Source organism: Habropoda laboriosa, unplaced genomic scaffold (assembly GCF_001263275.1).
Source record: "Habropoda laboriosa isolate 0110345459 unplaced genomic scaffold, ASM126327v1 scaffold5, whole genome shotgun sequence".
Lineage (NCBI taxonomy): Eukaryota > Metazoa > Arthropoda > Insecta > Hymenoptera > Apidae > Habropoda > Habropoda laboriosa.
In genome coordinates this window covers 5,008,410-5,020,116 of record NW_017100161.1, presented here as the reverse complement: position 1 = coordinate 5,020,116, position 11,707 = coordinate 5,008,410, and the positions used below count along the sequence as shown (strand labels likewise).

The 11,707-nt window shown below is 47.1% G+C and overlaps 1 protein-coding gene across 1 annotated transcript in view; it reads left to right on the top strand.

Annotated features, from left to right (window-relative positions):
• LOC108578417 (Down syndrome cell adhesion molecule-like protein Dscam2) overlaps nucleotides 1–11,707 on the top strand; it is a 58,028-nt gene that overhangs the window by 10,503 nt on the left and 35,818 nt on the right. Inside the window, exons 5-6 of the mRNA XM_017941742.1 lie at nucleotides 1,142–1,312; nucleotides 5,403–5,552. Coding sequence (XP_017797231.1) covers nucleotides 1,142–1,312; nucleotides 5,403–5,552 — 321 coding nt within the window. The remainder of the gene's footprint in view (nucleotides 1–1,141; nucleotides 1,313–5,402; nucleotides 5,553–11,707) is intronic.

Sequence of the window (11,707 nt, the reverse complement as noted above, 5' to 3'; positions counted from 1 at the left end):
ACTCTCGTCGTTTCTTATTTTTGCTTCAATGTCAGATTCAATTTAAGATTGACCATTACCAATACAAATTCTATATAATATTTTTACTTATTTAACCCTGTACGAAAATGACGAATAGTCCAAGCTACTAAACGTAGCGATTAAAAAATCGCAAGGGAAAGGGTTGGAAAATCCTACAATCATTCGTAAGTCATCGATAAACGCTAGAGTTGGAACGATACAAAGTACTTCGTGACCCGTTTGTAAACCGTTTAATCCATCGGTACATTTCCTGGCGAACTCCGTTCTCCAAGAGTTACGTTCGCGCTGCCGGTTGCAAAAGCCTGTGGAATACCTGTACTTTACTTTCACGAATGAGTTTCTCGTGGAGAGTTAAACGGTGGATCAGGTGGTAGATATCCGTGAGGCGTGTCGTTGGATTCGGTGAATTTACGCGATCGAGCAAAAACCTCTAGTCCGTGTACCTGTGCCCCTGTTCTGCGAGATTCTCACCTGTATAGTATGTAAATCGTTGATTATCCTGTGTGTGTGCCCGCGCGGGCAGTCGTTTCGCAGTTCTACCTGACCGAGGCCGAGAACGAGTACGTGATACGGGCGAACAGCGCGATCATGAAATGCAAAATACCGAGTTTCGTGTCCGAGTTCGTTCAGGTGGATCAATGGGTGGCCGACGACGGAACGGTTTACACGACCGGAGAGGAGGATTACGGTAGGCGGAGACGGTGTGAGAAACGTGCTTCCGTTCTTTCCATTCCGCCCTTGCACACACGCCTTTTCTGTGCCTCCAATTTCAACGTTTCATTTCCTCTATCCGAACGAAACGAATTCCGACGGGACGGAAGCGGAGCACGCGCGATGCACAACGCGAATATCGTCCTCCCGTTCGCCACATACACACGTTACACTGCTTCTAAGTATTTGTCCGGTGTTATCGACTGACGTGACAAATTTGAGAAAAGATGTACCGTGGAATTTTGGGTATCTACGGTGTGAAGATCTAAGAGGATAGCGAATCTCGTATCCCCTGTTTCCTCGATTTCTATGTAATATCTCATTCGTAAGAACGAGGATATTGCGAATAAACGGCTGGACAAATGCTCATCAGCATTACGGTTTCCTGGCAAGACGTTGCGCGTTGCAGTGGTCCAGCAGTTCTACGAGACGAGGGTCATCGACGAGTTCGTGTTGCGCGGCAACACGGCAACCTTGAAGTGCCTGGTGCCGAGCTTTGTGGCGGATTTCGTAGACGTGATAGAGTGGCTGGCTGTCGAGGATGGGTCCACGTACAACGCGAACAGCCAAGAAGAAAAGGGTACTCTTCTTCTCTCGTCGTCCCGATTAAAAAGAGAGGACATTTAGCTGAGACATAGGATGAGCACGCTGTGTCTCCAACGGCCATGCTAACGCTGTACACGATCAATTCTCCCTTGTACGGCTTCAGAAAGAAATCGTATATATCTCTTTACCTTTAATCTCTCTCTCATCTTCTTACGTCTCTCCTTTATTTCTTCACCGGATCGGAACATCGGATCGATACGATTTACCCTACACTTTGTTTCGTGGCTTTCTGACCTAACTCCGCGAACTCGATTTACCCCGCCCACGTTTTCTGTACCAGCTCGGCCAACGAGTTCTGGCCGGCGAGGCGGTTTGTTAATGGTATTAATAAATAGAATTACCAGCGTGCTCATCCCTATGTCACTGCTTTGACGGCGTTCACGCCGACACACATGCTTGTTTCGTCTCGTCGACGCTCTCTCAGGGTGTATAGGATACGCGATGCACTCGAACAGAGGGAAGGAGAGAGAGAGAGAGAGAGAGCGAAGACTGGGAAGGAGAGTGGTCGTGATAGAGTGGAACGTGCAATTTGCTCTCGTTTATGAAAAAGTTTGCCCTTTCCGCGGTTTTGCTGGCGCAAACAGAGCGAGCGCGGAGGCAGAGCGTGCGGCTGGCAGTGGCCTCGTTCCTCCATGCGATCCAATGGATTAGGTTAAGTCGGATTAATCGAGCCCGTCGCGCGAATTAAACGCGACCGCGAACAGGACGAGCCACTTTCTCGTTCGGCTAACGATCGGGCCCGGAGTAGGTAATACGTCGCGTACTAATGCAATTTATTTCACGGTCAGTTAAGAGAAACGCTTTGTGTGTTATATTATATTATATAGTTGAGGTGTCGGTCGATCGAATATAATTTCCTGTATTTCAATGTGTTTCAATGGATCTCGAGGAGTTCTCTCGACGAGAGAGGAGTAGATTGGGAATAACCCTGGAGAATGTACAGTCAGTTTCACAGAGATCTATATATATATATCTAGCTCTTTTGTCAAATTTTTTCACGCAAAAGTTGAAGAAGAAGAATTGCGACCCACTCGAGTAACTCACAAGTATCACTTATAATTCGAAATTTTTTTTCGAAATACTTCCTTTGAAGACACCGAGGATACGTTCTCGCGCGACAGACTGTACGTTACAATTGGATCGTTTGATTCGCGATTAAGGATGATAAAAGTGACCACGGAAATATTTGCAGTTGGTACCGCAACGAACGTCAGAGGAGCGGCATGTCGTAGAAACGGGACGGTCGGTAGCCCCGTTCGTGATTTCGGATTAGATTAAAGCCGGACTAATCAAACCGACGAGGAAATTGATGTCCGCTGGCTAGCCTAATTTCCATCGGGTGCAAAGAGAGCGTCGCCGGTGTGACTACGGTTCGTTGCTCGAACTCCAGTTTGCACATGGTATACATACACACGCTGGGTGCTATATATCTGGCCGCGCGAGAGAGCTTCATTGAAATTTTAATCGACTGGATCAAAGCTCCGCGAACACCGCGGTGTGTTCCCATCGACAACTTGTCCCTTTTGTTCGTCGTGCTCTTTTTTTTTTCTTTTCTTTCTTTTCACCTCTGTTCCGCTCTTTTTTTTCTCCATTGCAGTGGTCGCCCAATACTTTGAAGTTCAGGTTTACGATCAGTTCGCGATACGCGGGAACGCGGCGATTTTCAAGTGTCAGGTACCCTCGTTCGTCGCCGACCACGTGGACGTAGTGGGATGGATCGATTCGAACGGCGGCAGTTACACGACCGATGGACAAGCATACGGTACCAATCAGCATACACGGTGTCTAAAGATCGGGAGACGAAGGATCTTTCTCCCCCTTATGTTTTTCGCGCTGATCCACGAGCAATCCTATCAAAGATTCGTTCCTTTGATGTTTGCGTGGGCGTTCGTTGGTCGATTCGTGCAGATAATTCTGTTATCGTCGTTGGTTGACGGATCAATTATTATTCTTCCGACATGGCCGATTCTCTCGTGTTCCTCCCGTTAAACGTTGAAGATCGCACGAATTACCGAACGCTCATCGCAAAGGCGATGATCGATCGCGTCACGGATACGAGGCTGTATGTAGATGTGCGGCTTATGGTAAAACCGGAAACCGGTGTCTGGTTGCAGTTGTCGGGCAGCGGTATGCAGTGAACGTGATGGACGAACACGTCCTTCGGGGGAACGCCGCAATTATCAAGTGTCACATACCGAGCTTCGTCGCCGAATTCGTCGAGGTTGACTCTTGGATCGAAGACGAGACCACTGAAATATACCCTAGCACCGATTACGGTACACACACACACACACACATACACACGCAAGAAACAAAAAAAAAAAAAACGCTGGTACCACTTGAACGGAATGAAAAAGGATTTTGAGAGAGAAAAAGAAAGAAAAGAAAAGACAAAGAACGATGAAACGTTTTTCATTCTCTCTTTCTTCGTTTCCAACGCTGTGTGACCGCGTGTCGCGACGCTTTTACCCCCCTTTTCTTTTCGCGGTCGAAACGTCGGTAACGCGCGTGCACTCGCTTGCTCCATTTGGTCTTCAGGCGGTGAAAAGAAGCGGAAAACGGACGTTTTTATTGATATAATCGCGGCGGAGTACGCGTTTCAAGGATTCCCCGCGGGCATCGACCGGCTCTCTAGACTAATAATCAGCGATATCCTCTGCGATCCTGTGTTCTGTTCGAGCAAAAGTCGCTCTCTCGGGTTCCTGTGCAACGAACAGAGACACGCAACAGGTTACGACCGCCATTGTGAGTCGCGATCGCGAGGAGAGAAAACGGAAATCCGACGACCGTCATCGAGGAGAATATAGGTTTGCGATGCATTGAGAAAAAAAGTAGAAAAAAAAAAGAAAGAAAAACAGATCTGTCAGCAGTGTGTCTTTTTCTTTTTCTTTTTTTGAGAATAAACGGAAACGTGTTCGTTCCATCGGCCTCCACTCGAATATATTCGATCGCGTTTCTGTAACGATCGACCGACGACGGAAATGTGTCTGGCGTACGATGAGATCGTTGGAGAAAACCCGGATGCCCCTCGTTTCGGGAAAGTAAACGCCGAACTATTCTTGAAACTGTTCGTACGACGTTGACTGCCGCTGCTCGCGCTGTCCCAGACTTCCCTCCTTTTTCCGAAATTCTCTCTCTTATGGTTCCACTAACTCTCTCACCGACCCCTCTTCCCCTATGTAATACTACTATATAGCAATACACGGTGTTGTGATTGTTGTTATCGCTTGTAGTTGCTGTTGATTGCATGCATCAGGCACGTTCGTCAGGCGGTATTTTCTACACCGGAAGTCGTCGAGAACTTAACTCCTCATCTCGTGTCACACTTTCATGACGTTAGCTACGGAAATGAAATTTATCTACAATTCACTTCGAAGTGAAATTTTAATAAAATCCACATACTTTGGAATCTCTTCGTAGGAAGAGTAACGCAATTAAAACCACTATCTCTAGGAACGGATTAAAAGGATTGAAGGGGAGTATCGTAGAGAAAGATCAACACGTTCGATAACCGTGTTCTTAAACCGTTTTCACAGGCAAACCGGGAACAATGCAAACTCGATATTCCCCTCCTAGCCGTTGTTTGACGAACGGGCCTGAATCCGGCGAAACGATTTCGTCGAACGTTGAAAAGCGGACAAGATAGATAAAGAGTCTGTCGCTATTCAACGTTCAACGAACTTGGCCAAGGTAGTAAAAAGGTAATGGAGAGTGCATGCCGGCCAATGTATTAATCAAGACGGCATTGTACTCGGCACACTGGTTGGCTACGTGTGCACCAACGATGTGTGACGAGTATCGTATGCGGTTCTCGGGGATAATTGAATATTTCTGATTGCCAGATCTCTGTATATACATACGTGTATATATCAGTATGAACATACTAGCAAGCGTAAAATATCGTCCAGTTCGATTAAACTGTTCCAATAGAACCGATATCTGGTCTACATATGTCTTTTCCGATAAGTCAATTATCCCCGAGTTAGAAAGTTGCACCGGTTGAATCAACGCCGAGAAATAATCTCTGTGTATTTTTCAAACCTGTGACTCGGTCACTCGAACAGATGGAAAATACCTGGTACTGCCTTCTGGAGAACTGCATATTCGTGATGTTGGACCCGAGGACGGATACAAGACCTACCAGTGCCGCACCAAGCATAGATTGACCGGTGAAACCAGATTGTCTGCAACCAAAGGACGCCTCGTCATTACCGGTAAGTGACGAACAGAAGAATGGAACACTTTTCATCTTTTATACAAATCACGATTCTGATTCGTAGATAATGATTTTCATTCGTACAATCGAAATATCGAAACTTCGATACCTTACGGTTCTTTGTACATATTTAAATATACAGGTGTTGCCTTCAAAAAAAAGAAAAGAAGAAAAAGAAAAGAAAGTTAGAATCAGAATCGTGTTTGAAAGTTTCGAACCCGGACGATAATCGTAGAATTTTCGTTTCTTTAACCGCGACGAAATTAAAAACGATATTTCCAACCGCGATCGACGTTCTTCTTGCTTTTCCCCCTTTTTCTTTCCTTCCTTTTTTAATAACGCGCGCGCTTTCAGTTCGCCGTGGGAAATTGCTCCCGCCTACATAACCGCGTGCATGAAACGAGGATTCTTTTGCGATGTAAATGGTTCCTATGTACAAGCGACGATGCCGAATTCGTGTTGCACGGCTCGGACTCTAATTACTCTTTTATCCGCGCCGAGCGTTGAATTTTCGGGGGAAAAGTTTAGTCTGGGTTCGAAACTGTTGACCGGGGCAATTGATTTTCCTTTACCGAGGGACAGAGTAAACAGTTGCAGGGTTTCGGTGCGATTAAGTGATCAAGGAATATCTCGTGTCGATGCACCTTGGAAAATCAGTTACCTCGGGCTGAAGTAGTCACGTCGATGTACGTGTAATCTTTTCCACCAACCAGCTTGATCCTATTAGCCTTCGGTAAATATGGAATCACTTTGCTACGCATACTTGAATAGATCAAGCTGATTGGCAAACCTGAATGCTGGGACAGGGTACCCCTGCGGGCACGCGCCACCGCCCGCCCATGATTTGACTCTTGGCATGATCGGTTTCGATGAATATTTTCCAAATCAGAAACAAAGAAATTTGAACGAAAAAAAGAAAAAGACAAAATGGATAAAAATTCTTCCGACGCTTTGCGGCGCCCTCACGCGATCTCCGGGCTCTGTCCTTCGCTCTCGCGTTGGTAAGTGAAAAACGTCACTCTAATATTTCACACGAAACTTGGAAGATCTAGACAACCTACGACACGTGGAATAGATGTGATGCTCAATGCAGCTGTCAGCTTTCAATTTCGTTCGTTCCCGTCGAACGATGTATACATAATGTACTCCTGTTTCGCGTGCTTCTCGATCATTTTTTTTACGATCAACCGTCGTTCGTATTTCGAGAGAATACAACACAGCTTCGTTGGGTATATACAGAACTATTCTATCGTTCGACGATCAATCGGTCAACGATACATATGGCAGGTGCGATTGTCACTGTCGTGATACGAAAAAAGAAAGAAGAAGCGATTCCACGGTGGCTGAATCGCGTAGTATCCGATACAATTAGGCTAAACCACAGCCAAGATGAAGTAACAAGCGATCACAATGACGACGAAGGGCCCGAACAGGGGGCCTACGCGCCGCCAAACGACTCCGCACAGTGTGATATAGCGTTTTCGTTGTGGAACAGAACCTGTGGGGAGCGTACGGCCAAAGTTTCCTTCAATGGACAACATTAACGGACTTTCGACGGAATCGAAAGGCAGTTTACCGCTTCTCTGCCCTGCCCAAGGATTCCCGGTACCGGTTAATAGGTACGATATATCTCTGATCAACGATGCGCGGCACATGCTTCAGCATGATCGTAAAAGAAAGGGAACCGCGGAGTTGTGTAGGCAAGACTAGAGAGAGGCATTTGAAATACCGAGAGAAAAGTAGGCTGTTCAGAATGTCTGCGGAGGAGTATTTTAACTAGACTTCTTACCAAGAAACCTCTTCGTGTATATTTCACGGAATTATTCGTCTTCTAATTAACGTGTTAAAAATGAAAATGGTTGGGCAGTTGGAATTGCCCTGTTTCCCTCAGGGGTTCCCCGTTTCGTACGCAAATGGATCAAATCGTTGACATTCTTCAATTCGTGTACACTTCAGAACCTGTAGGCAGTGTTCGACCAAAGATTCCTTCGACAGACGACATTCGTGGATTCAGGACTATGGTGAACGGAAATCAGGCTTTGATATGCCCTGCACAGGGGTTCCCCGTTCCCATAAGCAGGTAGAAAATCAATTTAGAACAAGATGAATCTAACTTAATCCCAATGGTTTAACGGCCGTTATCGGTATTTGGAAAGCGAAGTTGCTGTTTGATTGTATAATTAGAGCCGGTTGGAAGCGTGAGGCCGAAATTCCCGACGATCGACGACTCCAGGAGTTTCCGTACGATCAAGGATGGCTCTGTGACCCTTCTCTGCCCCGCACAGGGGTACCCTACCATGGTGTTCAAGTAAGTTTTCGGACTGGCGACGATCGATACCCTCTGCTCTTTCTTTTTTTCCAATCTTCACTTGGACGCAGAACCTGTGGGAAGCGTCCGGCCGAAATTCCCATCCGTGAGCAATATAAACGGTCTGTCGGTGGCGACCAATGGTACGCTGCCTTTGCTCTGTCCCGCGCAGGGATATCCGGTGCCAAATTATAGGTATGTTCTCGAGTAAAAAAGTCACGAAGAATGCTGGAAAGTTTGGTGGAAGTTTCGTCACACGGGAAAGTCTAGAACTCGTTTAATCTCTGACAAGGAAGTGTGAGAAAGATTGTCGGAAAGATGAGTCGCAGAAGGCTGGCGTGGAAAACCAGTTCTATGGAAACTTTCCAAGTAAAGAAGTGTTTGGAATCGTGGAAATTTCTCGATTTATTCTGCAACAACATTCTTCTTCATATGGTAGCAATCTTTTCGATTTTTCGATCAAATCTATCTTTGTCAGGTCTACAGCTGTTGGAAACACTCTTACTTCCCTGTTCTAGTATTACAATTAGTTTCGTTAAAACGGGTCGCGTGACACTTCCCCTTGTTACAATTTCGCGGTCGTCGAGGTCCGTCCAGGGGTTCCCCATCCCTCTTTCGCAATCAGACATCGAGTGTTCCCGCTGCGTGAACTCAATTTGATAACGTTCAGAACCAGTGGGCAGCGTGAGACCGAAATTCCCGACGATCGACGACACCAGGGGATTTCGCACGATGAAAGATGGCTCGGTGACGTTGATGTGCGCCGCCCAAGGGTTCCCTGTCCCCGTACACAAGTAAGTCGACGAGTAAATTTTGCGTCGACCGAAAATATGGTAAAAGAAAAAACACCCTTGCCTGTTCTCTTTGCTTTCGACAACGATTCGCAGAGCCCGTGACGAGTACACGGCCGAAACTCTCCAGTACGATCAACTTGATCGGACTCACGACGAAGATGAACGGAAGCTTGCCGCTTTTCTGCCCCGCCCAAGGATTCCCCGTTCCGTCTTTTAGGTAGGGAAGCTTGTTGATAAGTTTTCGAGAGATAGAGGATCCAAGATTGTTCCCAAAGTGCTTTTCAACTGAATAGTTTGTAGCACACTTCACCTTTGTTCCCTCGAGATCAAAGGACGAGTGGTTGCGCTAAATAACCGATGTTAATCTGCGTTTCGTGGTACAACCACGAATTATGGAGCAACAGCTGCTCTAACGTATACCATATACCCGCACGATGTTCTGGATCGACGAATGCCACTCTATTCGGGACTATGTTGTTCTCCGCGAAGGGTTCCCTGTCCCCACTGACGTGTCGCCGTCGTTTCTTACGCGTTTATTCCCCTTGGGATTGCTCACAGAACCCGTGGGGAGTGTCAGACCAAAGTTTCCTACCATGGATAATTCTAGAGGATTCGTGTCGAGCGAGGAAGAAATTCTGACACTGCTGTGCCCTGCTCAAGGATTCCCTGTTCCGTCGCATAGGTGGGATATGGTCGCAAAGTAGATTCACCATTGAATACGGTTCAAGAGGCTTAGCTGTGATCGTTGATTATCTAGGAGGAACTAGAATTGGATCACCCTGTCCCGGTGCTCGTAGAATATGCTCAATGATCACGTCTGTATTGGAGGTATTTTCTGATAGAACCGGTGGCCAGCACTAAACCAAAATTCCCGATGACGGACACGTCGCGTACGTACACAGTTCACTGCGATCTGCCTCTGACTCTGATGTGTCCAGCTCAAGGATTCCCTGTTCCATCGCATAGGTGGGATATGGTCGCAAAGTAGATTCACCGTTGAATACGATTCAAGAGGCTTAGCTGTGATCATTGATTATCCAGGAGGAAGTGAAAATTGGATCACCCTGTCCCGGCGTTCGTAGAATATGCTCAATGATCACGTCTGTATTGGAGGTATTTTCTGATAGAACCGGTGGCCAGCACTAAACCAAAATTCCCGATGACGGAGAACTCGCGTACGTACACGGTCCACTGCGATCTACCTCTGACTCTGATGTGTCCAGCTCAGGCGTTCCCCGTTCCAGCCTTCAGGTACAGAGAGCCTCGAATTTCTCGAAACTAACTAACTCTGTCGAAGAAATCGTGCAGCTGGGGAAAGGAGATCACAATAGCTACGTGACTTTCTTCCTATTTGTCGTGAACATGTTTCTTGCTATCCAGAGCCCGTCGCAAGTACTCGACCGAAATTCCCGTCGTTGGCGGATTTGCAAGCGTTCAAAATGGCACTCGGTGGTGCGATGACGTTGCTGTGTCCTGCCCAAGGGTTCCCCGTTCCGTCGAACAGGTACAGAGAATCCAGAAATCTCGACGAAAGTATGAAAGCAACCGCGATAGGCGACGCCGCGAGACGACTTATCCGCCAGTTTTCCTATTCTTCGACCACGTGTTTCTTGCTATCTAGAACCTGTCGCAAGTACTCGACCGAAATTCCCGTCGTTGGCGGATTCACAGACGTTCAAAGTGATACTCGGTGGTGCGATGACGTTGCTGTGTCCTGCCCAAGGGTTTCCCGTTCCGTCGTACAGGTTACAGAATCCCTCTACCACCTCGATCTCAGTTCCCATCTCGCGAATCGCGTAATTTTTTCGTCAGAGCCAGCATCCAGCGCGCGTCCACAAATATCTGGACCAACTGATCTTCTGCGATTCAGCGCCTCGTCCCAGAAAAGTGTCACCCTACTGTGTCCCGCTCAAGGATTTCCAGTTCCTATCTATAGGTAGGAATTAGCAAGAACAACGAAAGCTTCTTTCGTAACGTTGCTTTCTCGAAGCTGCAGATTCTTTTTTTTTTTTCGATAGGTGTACACAGATGTGTCCCATTGAGAGGCTTTTTTCGGGGTGTAGCTGCTTGTGTATCCGTGAAAAGAATAGGCTGCGATTCTCTAAAGGGGAAGTCCCTATTCCAGCATATTTCAAAGACTCTCTTCCTAGCTTCCTCTTTACGCACGACCTCCGTGTACCAGCACCGTGTCTCGCGTTCTGTTTTTAGAACCCGCCTCGAGCAGCAAGCCGCAGTTTCCATCTGTGAACGACGTCGGGTTACGCGTAACGAAAGGCATGGGCCTCACGTTGCTTTGTCCTGCCCAGGCGTTTCCAGTCGCCACGTTTAGGTAGGTCGATATATCCGTCGACCAGCCGGAGAAGAAAAATAGTCTCTGTCGTTTTCCCTCTCTCCCTCTATCTCTGCGTGTGTGCAGTGGTCTCACCCTGTCCCAGTATATTAGACACGCGGACGGAATGGAATTTGTATATTTCTTTCTCTCGAGAAGAAGAACAAGAAGAGTAACAAAGTTCAAAAAGATATTCGCTATGTAAATTCGAGGGAATCTTCTTCCAAGAACTATCTCCCCTATTTTCTTTCTCTCTGCTCTTTTCACTTGTAGAGCCTGTCGGTTTCGCGAAGCCAAAGTTCTCGATGATCGACAAGAGCCGAACGTTCGAGGTACTGGAAATTCAGAGTGTCACGTTGCAGTGTCCCGCTCAAGCGTATCCTGTCCCAGTCTTCAAGTAAGTTGATCGTGAAAGGCGCGTAGGAAAGCACCCCGTAGAGATGGTCCCTCTTAAAAATCGGCTCGTTTCCAACACACAGAGCCATTGTCGAGCGCTAAACCGAAATTGACCGCCCTGGACGTGAAATCGACGAATCCAAGCGCGATGCTCGGTACTATTACCACTCTGCTCTGCCCTGTTCAAGGATTCCCCGTGCCAGCATTCAGGTAAAACGTGTACAGTGGGATCCTAGCCACGTTTTTTCCACGCAGTAACTCTCAGACTAGGTAGGTAACGCTCCTCGGAAACGACAAGCAGCCCAGCGAGCACCTTTTGTTCCACG